This window comes from Elaeis guineensis, chromosome 1, assembly GCF_000442705.2.
Source record: "Elaeis guineensis isolate ETL-2024a chromosome 1, EG11, whole genome shotgun sequence".
In the NCBI taxonomy this organism is placed as follows: Eukaryota; Viridiplantae; Streptophyta; class Magnoliopsida; order Arecales; family Arecaceae; genus Elaeis; species Elaeis guineensis.
In genome coordinates, this window is record NC_025993.2 from 8,944,227 (window position 1) to 8,964,802 (window position 20,576).

The 20,576-nt window shown below is 34.6% G+C and overlaps 2 protein-coding genes across 2 annotated transcripts; both read left to right on the forward strand.

The window, feature by feature from the left end:
* The first annotated feature begins 1,826 nt into the window (after positions 1-1,826).
* On the forward strand, positions 1,827-17,994 carry LOC105036774 (uncharacterized). The gene is given in 12 exon segments (XM_073248603.1): positions 1,827-3,071; positions 3,162-3,315; positions 4,233-4,332; positions 7,376-7,441; positions 7,444-7,518; positions 11,176-11,234; positions 12,584-12,651; positions 12,734-12,785; positions 14,628-14,843; positions 15,035-15,260; positions 15,263-15,636; positions 17,492-17,994. Coding segments are annotated over 12 exon segments (1,683 nt in total). The 5' UTR covers positions 1,827-2,994; the 3' UTR covers positions 17,708-17,994.
* Positions 17,995-18,104: 110 nt separating this feature from the next.
* LOC109505524 (SEED MATURATION PROTEIN 1) lies at positions 18,105-18,765 on the forward strand. The gene has a single exon (XM_019848460.2). The coding sequence runs from the start codon at positions 18,327-18,329 to the stop codon at positions 18,561-18,563; it is 237 nt and encodes a 78-aa protein (XP_019704019.2). The 5' UTR covers positions 18,105-18,326; the 3' UTR covers positions 18,564-18,765.
* Positions 18,766-20,576: the final 1,811 nt, after the last annotated feature.

The following is a 20,576-nucleotide window of genomic DNA, read 5'->3' on the forward strand; positions in this document are numbered from 1 at the left end:
CATAGTTATAAGGGGTCTGCATGATTGCCACTCGATGCTTTAGCTAGCCATCAAACATATGGTGACTCCATGGGAGATGATTCGTTATGGATTCTATCTCTTTAAGACAAAGATATACTCAGCCAAAAGGTGCCTAGAAGAAAGGAATTTTTTTATAGATTATATGGTTGTCGAAACTAAAATTTAATCTAAAAATTAAAGAAAGAGTACTTGCAAGAATACTATAACACTAATCCATAAATTTTGCGAGGAATTCAAACATCTCTCTTTCTTCTGGAGCCTTGAAAGAAAAGGAAGGGTTAGGCTAATATGCCGAGGAAAAGAAGAAAAAAAATAAAAGAGATTACAAAGAATTTTTTTAATCCAATAAGCCCTAGGTTAGATATCCATTGAGTCAATCTTCACTCAGTTCGATCAAGTCTAATTCAGATAATGAGAATCTTATATTGATGGTTAGAGTTATTGGATGTGATCTACTATCTCTAAATTGCTTGTATATCAAAAATCATATGATTTAAAAATTAATGACAAATATATCAAGTGGTCAAAAATATTATAGAGTTTATATAACCTAGGTGGTAGATATCATCATATATATATATCTAAAAAGCCATTTGCATTAGAAAAAGCTTGAATAGTTTGGGAAGAAGTGTTTATTGATAAAAAAGAAGAATGTACTTCAACTGATATATCCTTAAGCATAGCTATACATACCATAAAAATCACACTTGAAAAAGATGGACAATTAACTAGAGAAGCATGTGCTGTAACGAAACTAATTGCAAAGAGGATAAATCAATCATATTAAGATTACTATATAGAGTGGTTCATTTGAAACCCCAAAACTGCTTAGCAATAGTTGGATAAGCGAGTAACGTTGATGTGAACTAAAAAGATTTGGATAGAACTACATCCAAGTATTGACTAGGTAAATGTCATGTAGTAAGAGACGTAGTTATGAATCCTGTAGACCATTCATATGAAGGCGGTGAAAGGAGAGGCCCAATTGATAGAAAAAACTTGTAAAGTCTTGTGATTATCCTACGTTTGGAAGAAGTAGGAAAAGAAAAAGTTATAGTGATTGTTTTGTTCTTTGTCGCCATAAAATAAAATATTGAAAATCAATTTTTTTTAAAATTTAAAATGATGTAATGGTCGAACGATGGGAATTGAACTCACACATGGTGGATTCACAATCCACCTTGATCTATTGGATTTTAATTTGTATAAATTAAAATGCTAAAGGGGTCTAAGAAAGCTAATAATATAATGAGTAAAAAGAGATGACTGGGCTAAAGACCAGGGGTTGGAAGTTGCATGGAGCTAAAAAGAACATAAATAATAATTAGACTTGATCAAACCTGACTTCGAATAAGATCCAATTTATAGACATTGCAAATTAGGTCAGTTCTCGGACACCATCAGCTGGGATTTGAAATGAACACAAGTTTATTAACTATACCATATTTTAAACTATTTCTTGCGACCTAATTATTTTTTTTTCTGAAAATTTGATAATCATAAGAACTACAAATAATTGTTATATTAGTATTGATAAATTTAGAAGTGGAAGATTTTTTTTCTCTCAATAGGATTTAGACTGGCCCATTTCAAAATTATTTCTGAATATTTAATGAATATAGGTTGCGCTGGCCGAATTCTAATTTAGAGGACTTCCCTTTTCCCGACGGTCGATCGCGCGGTCTGTCCATCGAACCGGCTTGGACCGGGGTAGCGGTTTCAAATCGAGGGTTTTCGCTGAGATCTCTCGCCACTCACTGCTCCCGACCGCTTCTCCAGCGGTAAGTGCTCTCGATTCTCGCCCTCTCTTACCTTCTCTTCCCACCTTTCTCTTTTCTCTGTAATCGTCGAGAGGAAAAATAGGACCCAAGTAAGGCAGTTGATCTAGAGTTTCGGCCGGCTCGGAATGATCTGGAGGCTTCTAAGGTGGTCGAGGGCACCCTGGATCGATTCTGCGCTTCCCTTGATCTTTGGAGCTGGATTAGGGCATTTTCTTTGAGATTTTTTTCTTTTTGCATTTGGTCGGCAGTTTTTCTAGGGATTTGGTGCGTCCAGGAGGATCTTGGTGATCGACCTCAAGGAATCCAACGAATTTTTTAGAGTTTCATAGGTGATTTGATGATTGGCATCGTTGAAAGAGTTCGGTCTATTGTGAATTCGCTGAAATTTCGTTTTTGTTCAAGGCCGTTGATGATGCTGTGAAAGTTCTTGGAGCGGAGAAGTAGTTTTGGAGATGAGTTGGCTGGAGATTTTATAGTATCGGTACATCTGGTGAAGTTCTTTGATCGATTTTGATGATTTGACAATTTGATCCATCCGAGACTGGGGGAAATTTTACCAATTTGGAGAACTTTGTTTTTGTTTTTCTCCGTGGAGTGGTGTGGTCGTGGTCTCGGTGGAAATTTTGTCCTTTGTCTCGATTTTAAAGGGGAGTAAGTATGGTAAGCGGACACCTTTTTCTGTTTCGAAAACACTCGTGGCCCGCAGAGGATTATGTTAGAAGAACTACGTTGTAGTTGGTGAGTCCCTTTGTTTGGTATCTGAATTTTTCAGAAGGATGGTGGTGAACGAATAACCTTGTGCTTCAGTTCAGTTCCTTTGGATCAGTCGTGCCTTGATTAAATGATCTATGGACTTATTAACTGTTTTATGTTGACAATGTTATTAGTTTTTTCGAATTTAATAGCGTAGTCACTTTTTTTCTCTTTTCTCTTTGATCGTCGAGAGAAAAAGTAGGACCTTCGCTTTGGCTTTTCTTATCGGAATCACGGAAAATTGATCATTTTGGGAATTTTATCTGCGAAAAAATAATTTTGTTTTTGTACAAACTTCTTTAGGTTAAGATAGACCCATTAACTGAATCATCTACCTCAGTTAAGAGACATTTTTTCTACATTCAAATGGACCAAGAAACAGTGAACAATTGGAAACATAGAAAATATTGTATCTGGAGATTTTTTTGGCCAAAAATGGATGATTGAACTAATTTACGCACTGCCCTTTGGTTTGACGCAGATGATGGCTGCTTTATCGACGTTACTTTTAAAAAGGTGCCTTTTGGTTCGATTCTGTTTAGTTATTTAGCTTTTTAGGGTAGAATTTGTGCTTCTATATCTCATGGTTTGGTTTGAACTTATCAGGGGCATTGCAAGGAAAGTGGTGCCCGTCATATATACCTTAAATGTTATACCAAGAAGGAATTTTTGCAATCTTGATGCTGGAGGAGGAGCTCATTCTAATCCGAGGGCGGAAAAAGCTCAAGTAAGAAGCCTCAGCTGCTGCCTTGTGCCGATAGTAATGTTTTCTGTAGTTATCTTCCAATCATCAAATACTATAAGTGCTATGATCTAAATATGCTTAGACTGTTTTATGATGCCAAGTCATATTAGATGCCCATAGATTGTGTTTTGGTTATGTGGGGATTGTCGAACACATGATTAGGATGGTCTAATATGGTGCTTAGTTTGTGGTGCTGTTTGTTTGCAGCTTTTCTGATTCTGGGGTTAAATTGAAACTTTTATTGGAAATTGGGAAAAGGAAAATTTAAAACAAAAAACCATTTTTTACCTGATCTGATGTCCATGCTTTGTAACTATGAATTTTTGGTGGTAGCAATGTAAATTGAAGGAGAGTATGGATTAGCTAGTTGGATGTCAGTATTTCTTGTCTAGAAATGGCTCATGTGAATAGATGATACAATTCAGTAGAGAGATATGGTTGCATGAAATTTGGATTCCATGACTCTTACAAAAATTACATATGTAAGGTGCTGACAAATAAGAAAAGGACCACATGAGTATATTATCAAATCAGAGAGGATAAATTGAAGATGCTTTGTTTGGCAGAGGATGAACCGATATAACATAGGATGGATGTGAAGCAGTTTAATCTGCAATAGACCTCATAAGAGATGTCATGGTGCCTTGTGGTTAAGGTTATAGAGCTGCTAGCCGCATCTTCATAATGCTTCCATTGATTTTTAATGAACTTTTCTGTTTTCCTTTAAAACTTATCGCAATATTTTTATCAGAAGTATCTTAGTTATTCTAACATGCTTTAAGATAGAATATACAATATCATTGGGAAAGCTAGCCTTATGATGCAGGATCTCTCTCTCCCTCCATCCCCCCCCCCCTATTTCCTTAGATATTTATCATATATTCATTTATATGAGTTGAAGATCACCCAGAACTAATTTTGTGACTGTATAGGACTGTGAAGAGCAGGTTGAAATGACAACTAAGTCCGGTCAACATGACATAGCCATTGTTGGTGGAGGCATGGTGGGCTTGGCCCTTGCATGTGCATTATGTAGGTATTACTGTTACTATAAATGGTTTTTTTCCTTTTAACCACTCTATTCAAACAGTTGACATTGTCAGTGGTCCAACATATGGGATACCGTTAATTTAATGCATTCTATTTATCCAAAATGTTAATGGTTGTATCAAAATTTTGATACCTGCTATCTCGATAAGAAAAAATGGCGACACTCATTCTAAGTCATATCTGGTCTTCTTTTTCTGCATGCTTCAAAAGTTGGGTATAGATGCCATTACTTACCATTGAAATATTCCATGATCTAATATGTGACATTCGTTTGCCATCTAAAAGAACATTTTTGGATATGTATTTGGGAAAATGAGACAAGGGACACAGTCACAGTATAAAGTTAGGTAACTGACAAAGTGCTTTAACAGATGTGAGAAGAAGAATACAGGTGAACTTATGATACCTGTAAAGTAACCTGTTCACATGTCAAAAATTTGCATGCCCAAAGTGCTTAGGTAATGGTTGAGATGTCTTATTGTTGGTGATAAAGCAGAAAAGAAAGCCGAAGCTGATAGCATTTAAGAATTATCTCCCACTGAACCTTTTCTTCGGCAATAATAACCAATTTCTATTATCATATACAAAGTAATAATTGTGTTTATAACTTAATTGAAGGGGATATATTTTGCTTCAAATTATTCATGCCCTATTTTGATATTTTTAGGTGTTGTCATTAATTTAAACCAATCCATATCTTGTGGAAACCACCTGTAGTCCTAGATGCATTTCTCTGGTTTTTGCCCAATCAGGAGATGTGATGCTGATGCATTTGGCAGACATCCCATTTGTCCATGCTACACTCATTCAAGGAAGATGAAAGTATTTTACCCAGAAAGATAGTCCCATATTTCATGAAAAATTATATCATTGAACTTTAGATTTAAAATTTCTTCATTGTTTGGTACTACTGGACACCTAAGCATAGCATGATTCAGCAGGAAACTCCTAACTATCTTGATGTGAACCCAAAGTGTCCACATTTGTCACACTTGAAGTGTCCTACCAAGACAGATTTTAACGCAAGTTATGTGCATAGCTCTCAACAATTTCAAATGTTAGACCATATTGGATTAAAATCCCATGCACTTTCACCCTATGTTTGGTTGGGGTTATGAGAGGAAAGATGGATGGGATTGAAAGGATGGATGACCCTCATCCACCCACCATTTGGTTCAAAAGGTTTTAGGGATGATGGATGAAAAGGGGGGATTGTCCATCCATCCGGGTCCACCATTTTGCATCTTCCCAAATTGGTGGAATGCAAGGAAGGATGGATGGAGTATGTGAGGCATAGATTTCTATATCGATAAAATTATCTCTTATTAACTTTTTAACAAAATCCTAACTTTTCTTCACTTTTTTATTTATTTTATTTATGTATGTCTTTCTTTTATCTATGCTATTTACCTTATACTATTAAATTTTATACTAATTATTCTAATTTCAGCACATAATTTCCATAATTATAAGTAAATAATTAAAATTATCTTCTATTTTTATTTATATTCACTATTTTTTAGTTAACTATTTGTATAAAATTAATTATTATTAAAATTTAATTATAAATTAATTATTGTTTATATAATTAATATGTAAATAAATTTATTCATATATAATTAATTTATAAAATTATTTATTAAACTATATTACATTAAATATTTATTAAATTATAAATTATAAAGATTATGATTTATATATTGTTCCACTTCTTTAGTATAAATAGTGTTTGAATTAACAATAATAATAATATTTTTTATCAAAGGGTAGTTTGATAAAAATGTCTAAAAATATCATCCATTCTTCCTTTCATTCCTCTTTTACTAAATAGAGGAGAGAATCATTCATATGTATCTTTTCATATTTACCAAACATATAAGAGGATAAATGAAAGATCCATCCATCCTCTCCCTCATCCATCCTTTCTCTATCCATCCTTCATACCAAACAGAGGGTTAGTGAAGATCATGCAATTTTTTTCTATTTTTTTACTTATTTAATATGCAATAATATGCAAGCCTTTTGCTAATAAGTCATATTGTTATCTGAACATTTAAGTCAATTAAATCTAGCAGTCGATATCAAGGTTTGCTGTACCATACCAAATCAGACAGTGGCATATCATTCCATACCAGTTTGGTACCAAGTACGTGGTACGAGGGGCATACGAACATTCGATATGCTGGACCAACCCCGTACTGACAAAGTAATAAGTGGCATCGGTATGGGGTGTGGTACCGAGACGGCAAATCTTGGTTGATATATTTTGATATGTTTGTAGAATTATTTGAAAATATTTGTATTATATGGAGATTTTCTTATTTCAGTTTCTCAAAAAGTTTGAAGTGTCCAGCACTTTGGGACACCTTGGGTAGTTGGTTATTTGTGGCACATTGATTTCAATGTCAACAAGGTAGATGAGCTTTATCTTTATCAAAATTTTGAATGACCCATCACAATGGTCATTTATTTCAACTCTCAGAGTTCACAGTGGAGCAGGTTAGTGAAAGTTGTAATGACTTGAAAGAGCAACCTGACATGCATAAGATGGGCAAGTCATGATATTCCCTTTTTTAATTTTAGATCTGATCACTGTTTTTAGTTTCTTTGATGTTTACAGAGCTTCAATGGAATGGGATGTTGTTTCTTCCCTATTTGTTTGCTTGTTGCTGATTGTGCTCTTGATTTTTACCCTCCTTGACTTCTTTCATTAACTGAATTTAAATCCCAATAATGGTAACAAAAATCTAATGTCTTTAACAACATACATATATCAGTGTCATTCATAACTTGTTTCTTCTATTTTCCATCTTATGTATCTGTCACATATTGTGACTTACTGACTTATGACACATTTAATTATCTGTACAATATTTTTTTTTTAGGTATTCATGCCTCTAACTGAATGTGGCTATCTGAGCTACCACATTCACAAGCACTGGACAAGCTTAATGATTTCTTATCCAAAGTTTTCCTTTTGTATCATAATTGTTTAAACTATCATATCTTTCTTTGCATCTCACAGCAAGTATCCCATTGACAAAGCATTTAAGTGTCGCGATTATTGATAGCAATCCTGCCCTAGGATTGAGACTTGTCTCAAGAAAGATGATATACCTGATTCAAGGGTCAGTACAGTTACTCCTGCAACCATATCATTTTTTGAAGGTATTGATATCACTGACTTTTTACATTCTATCATGTAATGTTGTATTATGTGTTAAATTTGTTGGTCATATATGATTTTGTTTGAAATTTTGATTTATGCAATGTGGTTAGATGGTTGGATATATTTATCATGGATTTAGTTTGTAAGATGGTCTTTGTTAGGAGTAATTTGGAATGGATCGGTGATGTATGGAGACTTAAGCCCATTATGACCCATTAGGTCCATGTCGGCATCCCTCAGGCGGCCTAATTGTTGTGGTCGGCCCGACTCATAGTCGACAAATGTCTGTTCCGACCCTTAGTCGGAGGATCAGCTGGTCGACATCCAGACACATTCGATTCTTATTTGGCTGGCATAACGGGACAATCTCTGGTCAGTATAACAACTGCAACTCGGTTAGACTTCCAGATCAACCCATCTAACCGAGCCTAGGTTGGAAAGCTATCGATCCAATTTCTAGTTGGCACGCTACACTCTCTGATCTTTTTTTTGAAAACGAACCGACCAGATTCAGGTATAATAGGCAGGCACTAACTGATCACAGTTGTCATTCCTATCTGAGCGTAACCGTCTGATTCGAAGAATCATGCCGGTATATCCGTCTGATCTAGGGAATCTCGCCAGTATAACCGTCTGATTTGGAGAATCGCGACAAAATAATTGCGTCAGATTTGGTCGGTCAGTCTTCCAAAAATGGTTACACAACCGTCTCCTCTATAAATATCCAAATCCCGAGGATCCAGATAAGTAATCCATTTTCATTAAGCTCAAAATTCTGCTTCTCTGTTTGCACGTTCTGACTTGAGCGTTGGAGGGTCCTCGTCGGAGCACCATCCTCCGGTCCGGATTTTTTTTGCAGGTTGGTCCAGTGTTGCGTTCCTTTATCTTCCGGTGCCAACCAGAAACCAGCTGCAATAGTCTTTAAGGAAGAATTATGCTTATTTTCTTAAGTAATGTTAATCACATCTTTACAACAACAAATAAATCCAATTAATGTGATAATATGTCTCTTATTTTATGGAGATTCACATCCAAAGATTTTCTTAACATATTATTATACTTGTCATATTATTTTGCTGATTTTACCTTTTGTGATTGGTGTTAGAATCTAGTTTTTGTAGAAACTAGAAACATCTATCCATGTTCTGACCTCATGAGAAATTTGCCTTTTTTTTTTTTTTGAGAAATATGAAAGCTATGCCCCTAGTGGTGTTGGACCTTGGACTGGTTAGTTGATAAATTTGCATTATGTTATTTACACATTTTAATCTTGTTTTGTTCCTTTAACATCATGCTTATGCTTTAGGGCCTGTTCTTTTTGTGGGTAAATATCATGAGAAAGTTGGTCAACTTTTCTTTTGACCAACTTATCCATGTTCTCATACTTCTCAAGATGATAGCTTACTTTCCATAGGTAGCATTTACCCATTAAATGGAGGGAAAAGCTTATTTACTTAAGGGATGGCTAAATCATTTTCCTATCAGTTAGTAAAATAAGCATTTGATTTGATTCTTAAAATACCCCATTCTCATATCCAATGCCTCTATTATTCAATGCCCAATAACTCAGTCATCCATTTTCTTCAAACCTGAAGAGCCTAAAGGATATTATGGAAAATATAGATAAATTTTAACAACTTGCCAAGAAAGTAGTAATGCAAAAAATATGGGTAACAGATTTCGAAGTCACTTTTCCATGCATAAAAGAACATGGATAAATATTTTCCTATCTAAATATTGCCTGAAAAATTTTACGTAGGAAAATATAGATTTTCAGATAAATTTTTTATCCACAGAAGAACGGACCCTTAAGGAATCCTTTTCTCTAGATGCATGCCGCTAGAATCACCAGCTTTATTTTTATTTTTTTGCTTTACCAATTATCCTTTCATGCATTGTTATAAGCCATTCATCCTGAACCTTTTTTCTCTTCATTCAAAAGTCTCTTGCTTTTATCTTCTCTATGCATCTGAAGATAACTCTTTTGAAACTGAAATTAGTTTTCAATGAAACTGATATTATATGGTAGATATATAATAAATTTAGAAATGATAGAGTTAATTACAGATTTCAGGAGGAGGAGATTGATAATTAACATCAGGGGCTAAAATTCGGTAGATGGTGTGGTTCTGTTGCGTAAGCCAAAGGTGACCCTGGTTAAGGTCTGGATAGAGAAGCATGTTGAAGGATAAATCACTGGTTGGAGTGCCAAAGATGACTTTGATGATAGGTGGTGATTTGAGAGTTTACTGTGGATAAAAAACATTTTGTATAATCAGATCCATAAAGTTGAACCCCAACTGAGTGGGGAAAGCTTGTTAATTTTTTTATGTCTTACCCAAAGAGTCTATATGACAAATCATTTACATGGAATTGAGTATCAGCTAAAACAATTTTGTTGTTGATTGTTTCTGTGTCCCATTTAAATTTCTGAAATTGATTATGTTAGTCAGAGGCTTAAGGTTGAAAATTGATAGTACAGTAAACAACCCTCAAAGCTGTAGAGGCTGAAAATATATCAGGAGTCATAAATCCATTTTGTGGCTGTCCTGCAGTAACAAAATCAACATCTTCCTCAAAGGGCACCAGCAATGAGAGAAGGAAAAGAAAAGAGAATAGGTATGAAGGTCCATATGTATATGCGAGGAAGGATAAAATGAAGAAGGGAGAGAACAAGAGAGAAGAACAAAATGGGCATGGTTGCAGCAGGATGCGATGAGTCCACTTTTCTTTATATAAAGAATCAGGTTGACCACAATACCTGGATGAATAAAAAATTCCCTGTTAGTCATAGCCAGTCACTGCATCTTTGGGACTCGCAAGTATCAATTTTATAATGTCTAATCCCAGGATAACTAATTTATGATACATAAGACCATTAATCACTAGCACTTTCTCTTAAGCAAGTGCATGAATATTGAAACACTCATTTTGGAAGTGAAAATTGTTTTCAGTGAAAGTTTTTTTTGCTTGCAACCTAGCGACTAGCTAGTGATGGTCATAATAACTTGAGGTTGCATAGTTTATGCTTTCAAAAATGCTTGCTTGTTTGATTGATCTGAATATAGTTTTTTTTTTCAGTTGAGAAATGCTGGTTCTTAGTCCAATTTCCTTGTCTTCAAAATATCTTCCTTTAAATACTTTCTCTTCTTTTATATTCTTTTCTTCCTTTGCACATGTTGTCTATTGCAATACACTTGTTTTCGTATTTGCTGCAGCAGAGTTCTTGTCTTCCCGATGTCCAGGCAAGGCTTTATTGAAAAGTTTGACCAATTTACTAGTGAACTTTTTGTGGCATGTTTGGACTTAATTATTCTATTCATGAGTTCTTTTATGCATCAATCTATCATTTAGATTAATGGATGAATGAACATGATTGTATGATGAGACTTAGTTTTCTAAGGCTTATAATGGCAACTGAATTCGCTTTTTTGTCTGCATTGCATAAGTTAGTATCATGGATTTTAAGCACCTTGCTTCTAACTTTTATATTTTCTGTAGCATTTACTACTGATAAAATATCTCCCCTCTTTAATAGATTAGTAGCATACTCTTTTATCTCTATAACGATTGTTTAATACCATACCGTCTTCTTCTATGCAAGGACTATATCGCATTTAATTCACTGTTTTGTCAATTTGTCATTTATTTTGTAGAGATTGGTGCTTGGGACTATGTTAAGCAACAAAGACATGCTTTTTTTGATCAAATGCAGGTGATTGTTCCTTTTGGACTTTCTTTATCATTGTTTATCATGGTTGAACTAACTACTTCAGTAGAAATATTGTTATATTGTTGAGTACAACTTGTGTTGGCAGGGATAACTTGATGTGGGTACCATTAAGTACCACTTCTGACTTGATATGTGGATTTGGCTATATGAGAGTACTCTAGGAAAGTGAAACCGTAAAATGATGATCAAATAATTTAAATTCAACTTTTGGTAACAGAGAAGTTTGTCTTATAATGCTATATAAAATAATAAAATTGAGTAGATTTATGCTAGTGAATTCTTTTTTGTATAGTTTGTGCTAAAGCTACATAAAAATAAGAACATCAGAAACAATGATTTTGGGAATTCAAAATAGGCATTTGGATTTGGGAGTAACATTTTGATGTTCTACAAGCATATGATTTTTACAAATTTTATTTGCTAGCAATGATTGTATGGTTCATGAAACACATTAAAAGCTGCAAATGACTTAAAACACTCATGCAGGAATAGTTAGCAACTGTACATTCAGAGTATTGTTTTCTTTGTGATTTTTTTTTACTTGAATCATTTATAAGCTCATCAGTGCCATGCTTGGGTTCTCAGTCCTCTTTTGCCAATGAAGTGTGTCTGTGTTATGTTTCATGAAATTAACTTTTTAAATGTCGATGTTATTGAATTGATTAAAACCATTTCAGGGTATAGCTATTTCTTGCCTATTTTTCTGGTGAATATCTATGAGATTGTAGGTTTAGGCCATGTTTGAATAATTACTAGATACTTGTGTGGTGATGAGATTCCTTTTTAGGAATAGCTCGTGTTAAACATGCTCCAACCTAGTTGTTGAGGAAAATTCTTGTTTAGATTTCTTTTTTTGTCCATGTAATTTGTATTCAATTTATAGTGCCTATCTAAAAAAGAATGTCATCATAGTACTTACCCATATATTGTATATTTGTTTATATCAATCATCATTTGTCAACCTACATTTTGTACTTAGAATGCTTATTAGAATCATAAAATTTTGGGGCATCACATTTTCCATTATTATCAAGTGATTATGGTTATGCATAGTTCTTACCCAACTAAAAGGATTTTTTGTTTCATTCTTATTTCATTCTATATACTCTCTCGACTGGAATACCAAACAGTAAGGCAATGGTTTAAAAAGAAAAACTGACATGGTGTGTAGAATTCACATGGTATATTTATATTGTCTTGAATCTTGATATATCTTTTCCTCATAAGGTATCTAAATTTGGATGTTATTTAAGTTGTTAAATTACTGACATAACTCATTGGTACTTGATATTCTGTAAGTTTAACCATGTGCTTAGACACACTTTTTATAGGTGTGGGATTACACGGGGTTGGGTTACACAAGGTATAATGCCAGAGATGTGGGCAAAGAATGTCTTGGGTATGTTGACATATCTGTAGATTTCAGTAGTTATCACTGAAGCTGTTCTGACTGATAATCTTTTAGACTTTCTGTGATTTAGATGCGTGGTGGAGAACAAAGTGCTCTGCAATTCTCTTTTGTTGTGCTTACAGGTAATCATTCCATCAAATATATTTTTGTGCTGCTGATGGTATAACCTATTTATTTAAATCTGTGTTGTATTGTTGTTTTTAATGAGTGTCACATTTAATGAGTTACAAATGGCTTCTGCTTCTTTTCAGTGAGCTGCTTTCTACTGGTCCTTTACATTAAAATTAACAGGCATTTTTTTGAAGGTCATTAAGGAGCTAATTTGTGAAAATTGAGTGTTTTTGGTGATAGTCCAAATAATTTTAGTCACCGTCAGTCTACTGCCCTCACTATGGTTCATGTAAGAAATAAAAAATATATCCTATTTATACATGTGCACTTTTCATACTTGTTCTCTCTGTGGATGATAAATGGAGAGTTGCCGAACAGGAGAAGCATTTGGTCATAGAACTTTCTAATTAGCTTATGAAAGAATTCAGGACTAGGCACCATTAACATTTTAGCATGGTTGTGATGAGGGAAAATGAGAATCTATCTCAATATGCTTCATCTACTCATGCATGTGATCTTTGGCAAAAGGAATAACACTATCGTTGGTTGCAGTAAATGGGTGTTGGTAAGGAGAGAAAAATATGTGCTAAAAGGCACTAAGCCAAATAAGCTATGCTAGACTGGGAAGCACAGATACGATACGGGACATGGGTATGGTACGATACGGATACGGAGATGCAACAAATTCTTAAAAGTATAGCAGCCATTTTGCCATATGGATATGGGGTATGGTATGATACAGATACGTATCCGATACTTGTACGGCAGCCATTTTGCCGTATCTATGCTTCCTAGATGCTAGGTGATGACTTTGGAAAGTCACAAGGCTTCAAAACATGGATGGATGATAATGTCATGCTTTTCTGGTGTTTTAAAATATAAGAAAATTGTCGAGCAAGATTAGAAAAGTGATTGCTAGATGATTCATTAATATCATTGCCTACACAATACTTGAGCAAACCTGAGAGGATTTTTTTTTTCTTTTTTTCGGGTGGGGTGGGGGGACTTTTATAAGATTTTTCATGCACCACAATACAACCAAATATCCAGAAAATAGCATCGTGTTGAATTGTGCAAAGTAAATATATTTTAGCAACCACATACACAAAAAATAGGAAAGGGTGTAGATTATACAAGAGTACTTGCAAATTGTTAATTTTGTTGTATTGTAGAAAGGCTTACCTTCAGGTGGCTGTAATTTAATCTGATACTTAATCTGGAGGTTTTTTTTTACAACTAATTAATTTTTTATTAATTAGATAAACTATTAAAATTCTATTAACATGTGGTAGCCAAGTAGATTCATAAGAAATTAACCTGCTTTGGGAATGGAAATTTGTTAAGTATATAAAAGTACTTAATTTTTTTGTCCAGCCAAATATGCTGATTATTGTTGGTACATTTTTAGTTGTTCTTGTGAAAAACAAAAAACATCCAGTAGTCCGATAGAACAACAGAAATCCAACATTCCACCAGGAAGTGGATAAACAAATACGATCCCTTTCTTTTTGTCGAGAGTTTAGAAATATAAAAAATATGTCGACAGTTCAAAATAATTTAGTCTTTCATGCAGTATAAAATATTTCTTTTTTTTTTTTTATAAATATGTCAATGGTTCAAAGTAAATGAATACATGGCATCTATTAACTATAGGTGTCCATTTTTGCGATCTTATTCATTTTCATGGGCATTATTGTTTCCTGGAATTTATCTCAATAGCATGCAACATGTAAATGATAACAATAAATATGAATGATACCTTGTCTGACAAATGACTGCCTATCTGTTAGAAGTACAGATTATTATTGATTCTGTTTACCTCTCTTAAGGCTTCCAAAATTATATCATAGCAGGAAAAAGACTTTGAGAAGGCAATCTACCCTGCCAGATTAACATCTCTGAGTTTCCAGTCAAAATATCCATCTGCTGGAACAGCTACTTATCAAGCAAGCACTAAGAGCACTTCATCAGGAACAATATTGTCTGATGATACTTTTGAACAAATCCATCAAAGTCATTTGGTGAAGTTGGACCTGAGTAATGGAAAGAGCCTCCATGCAAAATTGGTGGTAATTGCTAGCTCCAGGCTTTGATCCTTTCCAGTCAATGTCTGTGGAGATGTTCAACTTTTGGCAATAAACTCTTCGCTGATAATCAAACAGTACATGGAAATGTACCTTGAGGGTGGCAATGGAGTTCTTGTTTGTTCTTTTTCTCAATGAAATCATGGAGTCAATCTTATCTATTAGGTTCATTACAGGTTGGAGCTGATGGCGCCAAGTCACGCGTTAGGGAGATAGCTGGAATGAAGACTACTGGCTGGAACTATTCACAAAGTGCAGTTATATGTACAGTTGAGCATGCTGTGGAAAATCATTGTGCGTGGCAGAGATTTCTGGCCTCTGGTCCAATTGCACTTTTACCTATAGGTGACAAGTTTAGCAACATTGTGTGGACAATGAGTCCAGAGGAATCTTTGCACCATAAATCGTGAGCGAGGATGATTTTGTAAAGGCAGTGAACCATGCTTTGGATTATGGTTACGGCCCTCATCCCCAGTCAAGTTTTCTTGATCATTACATGGAAAGATTTTCTTGGGTTACTGGTCATGGGACTCTATCAACAGCAGAATGCTTTGAGGTGCCACCCAAAGTTACAAATGTGGTCTCAGAAAGATTGGCTTTTCCTTTGTCACTAAGGCATGCTCATGATTATGCATCAGAACAAGTGGTGCTTCTTGGTGATGCAGCACATACCGTCCATCCTTTAGCTGGTCAGGGTGTCAATTTAGGATTTGGAGATGCATATGCTTTGGCAAAGGTTATTGCTGAGGGTCTAAAAGTTGGCACCAACATTGGGGAGGTATTGATCCATATTTTAGTAATTTTAATTCTGACTTGAAGTTTAATTCATTCTTATTCTAGGCTATGCTATTATAGTCTAGATCAAAAGCTGCAGTACTATGCTGTAATATGGCATTTATTTGAAAATACTTCTGCCAAATTCTGTTAATATAATTGGTGCAATGGAGTAGTACAAGATTAAATTCATTCATGAGAAATTTATTGTATATTTTATGGCATGTTACCTGCAAACTTCAATTTAGTGACTTCTGCGGTGCCAACTAATAAGATATGACAGGACATCCATAACACTCCAAAAGTGGAATATCCTGTTTAAATTAGCAAGAAGTGTGAGCATTTGTTGCTTTTGTTTTTTCACTTCTGAGTGTGCTATTAAAAAATGCCTTATTACAATGGGTGGCACTTCGGAACTATACTACCAATATTAGTCTAAACTGCTCTCACTCTATTAGCGTGTATTACCCATTTTTGCCATCTTGTTTAATGTTATTACAACATGAGTGTAAGTTTTTTTTATTAAAAGTAATAATATGACTCGTTAAGTTACACTTCTCTTCAACATTAAGATATTTATTTCCTATGACCAAAAATTGTATTCAGCAGAGGTGTCGCTTCGTCAGTAGTTTTGGTGGTTGAAGTATCAAATACTTTGGGGTACCTGGACACTGTACTGTGCCAAGTATCTTGGCAATTCTTTTGCATAAGCAAGCTTAATGTACTGTTTATGTTGCAGTGTTGTCTCTGTTGTGCAAATAAAAATTTTTGTAATATCATTTTTCATTATAGTCATTCTTTTAAACCATTATCAAGTTGAAATCAAAACAAAGTTATTATTTATAAAATATTTTGTTGCTCTTGGATTTGATATACATTGCCACTAGTTTGCTTCTTTCCTATGGTGGACTCTGAATCTTCTGTCTTCTATAGATTTTGTTTAAGGTTAAATCTTATAGTGTAGGGTATGATGCTTATTCATGAATGTAATCTGTTCCACATTTAAGATTCTACTCTCTTGGAGTGCTAGGCAAGAACCTGTGAATTTATAAAGCCTCCCGCATGGTTGTGCAAAGAATCATTTATGACTAGTTGCCCTAGGGTACTGTTGCTCATAGCTTTATGTTAATTCATTCGCTAGCAATTTAGATTGAATCTCACTACCTCCTAGATATGCAGTCAATTAGTAGTGGTACTGGATTAGCAAGATCTAGCATTAATTGGCTTACATAACCAGAATCATCGAGCCTTGTCTCATCCATTAGGTTGGCTTTATGAATCCTTATTTGCCAATCATTCCTATTTAGGGCAACCTCTAGTGTTATGGGAGATTCCTCAGTGTTCATGAGGTCTGCATTTGGATCAATTTTTCAGCTTGCCATGCTTCTTATGACTGACTGTAATATAATGTTGAATCTGCACCTTTTAAACCAAGATTGGGGCTGGCATCAGCAGTGTCAAATGTCAGCTACATGCTTTTTTGTGAACTCAGCTAACATGGTGAAAGGAGAATTCACCTAATGTTTTATAGGTTTACATGTGGTATTGGATTATAATACTTGCTATTCTTACGAAATTTCACATTTCAGAAGATTTGCCTTGAGTTCATGCAAGTGATGAGTAATATAGGTAAAAGATGTGGTGGTGGTTTGTCTAACACAGGATTATCTCATAATTGCAACTTTGTTAAGAAAGCTGATCTACCACCCTCCATCTTAGGTTTCCAAAACTCCCATTTATCTCTCTGTAAAACCTGATTTTATTGTGTCTTATGTACTTAGAGATATGTCAGAGACATTCCATTTTTGTTCTTTAAATAATGGATTTAACAAGTGCATTTGCTCTGCTTCTTTCCGCAGCTCTCCTTACTGAAACAATATGAGAAGGAACGGAAGGCTGCTAATGTCACTATGATGGCAATACTCGATGGTTTTCAGAAGGCATATTCTGTTGATCTGGGACCCATCAATCTCTTGAGGGCTGCTGCATTCCATGGTGCTCAATATATTGCACCACTCAAAAAGAATATTATATCTTATGCTATGGGCGAGCAAAAGTGGCCACTTTTTTCTTGAAAGAAAGGGGAGAATACACTCAAGCTTGTGTCGATATTCTTACCAACTGGATGTTGAATTTTAAGTAATCTTTGCTAATTGTTTAACATCCAAACATCTTAGGAACTTGTAATATGAAAGTACCTGACCTCGTATAGCTGATGACAAGTGGCCTCGTTGTGAAGCCAGTGTAATCTGATAAAAGGTTCAGTTACATCATATTGTCATTGATTGGAGAAGTTGAATTTGTTTTTCTTTTTAATGCTTTTAGAAAGGATGACGGAATGACAAGTCTAGTTTTCCGTTTATTGTTTGATTGCATTTGCGGTTGATCGGTGTAAATTGGATTACATGGTCACAGACTTGCATAGTTAGCTCACTGGTGCGACTGCATGGCCAGCTTCTTGCTGTCAACCATGATCAAAAGATCTATCTATCTGAGCCGTCCATCAACCCCAAACACATACTCCAAATGAATAGTCGGTTGCAGTAGCAGCAGGCCTTAGAGTAGCCACGTAAACACAGCAAGAGAAACGTGTCTCCAAGAGCCCTCCTTCTCAACTGCTCGTTTGCACCTCTAAATTGAGCACATTAATTTCAGCATCACCCACTTTCAGTGTAGAGAGAGAGAGGGAGTGAGATGGCACAGGGCAAGGATGATATCAAGTATGGGGTGGCACAGGCAAAGTTATCAGAAGATGAGATGCTGAGGATGAGGTACAAGCATGGCACCCCTCTGGAAGGTGGCAAGGTTGCAGAATCTGAGCCTGTCGATCTCTTCGCTGATGCCCGGAGGATTGCCGGGAAGAAGGATGATGCTTCCAGAGGTGAAGGAGAAGATAACAAGAGTAGCACAGCCAAGACTTCTGGCTGTTGAAGTGATGTAATGCATCAGTGGTGGTTCGTTCTTTCTCGCATGACTTCTTGGAGTTGTGTCATTAGAAAGTGCCTCTTTTGAATAAGATGTTCTCTAGAAGTAATAATATAGGAGTTAGTGAGATGATGGTTGTGAGTGATGTTCAGCTTTTTCTGTCATGGTGATTAATAATAATAATTTATCCTACATGGTTTATGGACTATGATCAAATATCTAGTTATTTTTCATGCCAGAAGATCTTGACATGCGATATGCCGCATTCAACATAAAATAGACATCCATGCATTGTGAAAAATAGATAGGGATCAAGATGGATGGGGATGTAATTAGGTTCGCTGGTTTGGAGAGTTTTCGGCTATACATATTGGTATAAATCTTTTATTCTCTTACTAAACTGCTTTTATTTGTTTCTTTGTTTGTTTGTTTTTTTGCTACCATATTAACCTGCTTTTCAAGTGACCAACTGATGCATGGTTGATAAATTTTCAAAATATTGGAAAACTTTATTAGAAAGTATACCAAGTTATAATGATCGATTGTGATTCTTTCATTTGTTCCAAATCGTGGCCCATTCACATAGGTGGAGCTCTAATCCTATTCTAAAGGGAACAAAAAGGAAGGGTAAAGGCAATTACTTTGCAAGAAAGGCAATGTCTAATTAGGCAGAAGTCTTATCCGTCAGTGCTATGTAGTCCCACCACTTGTGATGCAAGAGCAAAGTTGGATAAAGATAGATTTGAGACCCTTGAAATTATTTCATGAAAAATTTTGTGCATCATGAGTGGTGCAGAGAATTTGATATGGAGTGTACCATTTTATCTGATTGATCCATATAGTCATTATTTTTCAATGCATATTTAATGCATGTAGCTTTACTTTTTCGTTTGAAAAATTTTGAATGATAAAAATATCTCTATTTTTTGAAAAAATTATGATATCCTATATTCATATTATGACATTCTACGTTCAAAAATCATAATTTTTGTTCACAGAATGTCATAATATAATGTAGGTTGTCATAATATACATGGGATGTCATAATTTTTTTTAAAGAGCATAGACATTTTCGTTATTCAAAATTTTAAATAAAAAAATAAAGCTGCATGCATTAAATGTGCATTGGAAAGTGATTGGACAAAAATGTTCTTCTATATTATGATATTCTAGACCATATTATGATATTCTACATACAGAAAATCATAATTTGATGCAAAATATCATAATTTTTAGGCCATATTATGATATCCTAATATAGGAAGTCATAATACATTACAGGATATCACGATCTTTTTCAAAAGATAAATATTTTTATCATAAAAAAATTTTAAATAAAAAAATAAAATATAAATATTAAATATATATTAAAAAAATAATAATTATATATATAATAATATAAAATGATGGGTTCAACATCGAATTTTCTACATCGCCGATGGTGCACAAAGAATTTCTCGTTATTTCACATGGAATGGAAGGCCTCATCTAGAAGCTGCTTTGGATGACTCTTTCCACCGTTGTCTGCTTTAACACCACGTCCAATGGATATGTGTCTAGAATTTTGGATTCTGATAGCGACAGGTCCGTTTTTCTTTTATCCCTTTAAGCCAAACTATATCTAAACGCTTTAGAAGCAATACAACCACGTTTGAATTAATTAGGTGTAAATTTGTATGATTCTTGCTGACTATAGTTAGATTGATTCGAAAGTTGTGAAGCATTGTCCATGTCTTTTCACGTCTTTTCTGGGAGGATTTAAAATTTGTTAAATGATTAAAGTGAAAAAAGCATGAGAGTAAAACAATAAAAAAGAGAAGAATAAGAACAAAGATAAAAAAGAAAAGCAAAATGGAGGCTAAGATATCTATTTTAGTTTAAATATTGTTATAATTCTGTTGTAGGTTTGTGATAGATTACAAGAGAATTCAGATGAGATTTTATTAGTTACCATATAAAATGGTAATAAAGGTAGTTTTCTCTGGCAAGAGTTGTTGCGTCAAGACCTTTGTCTTAGAG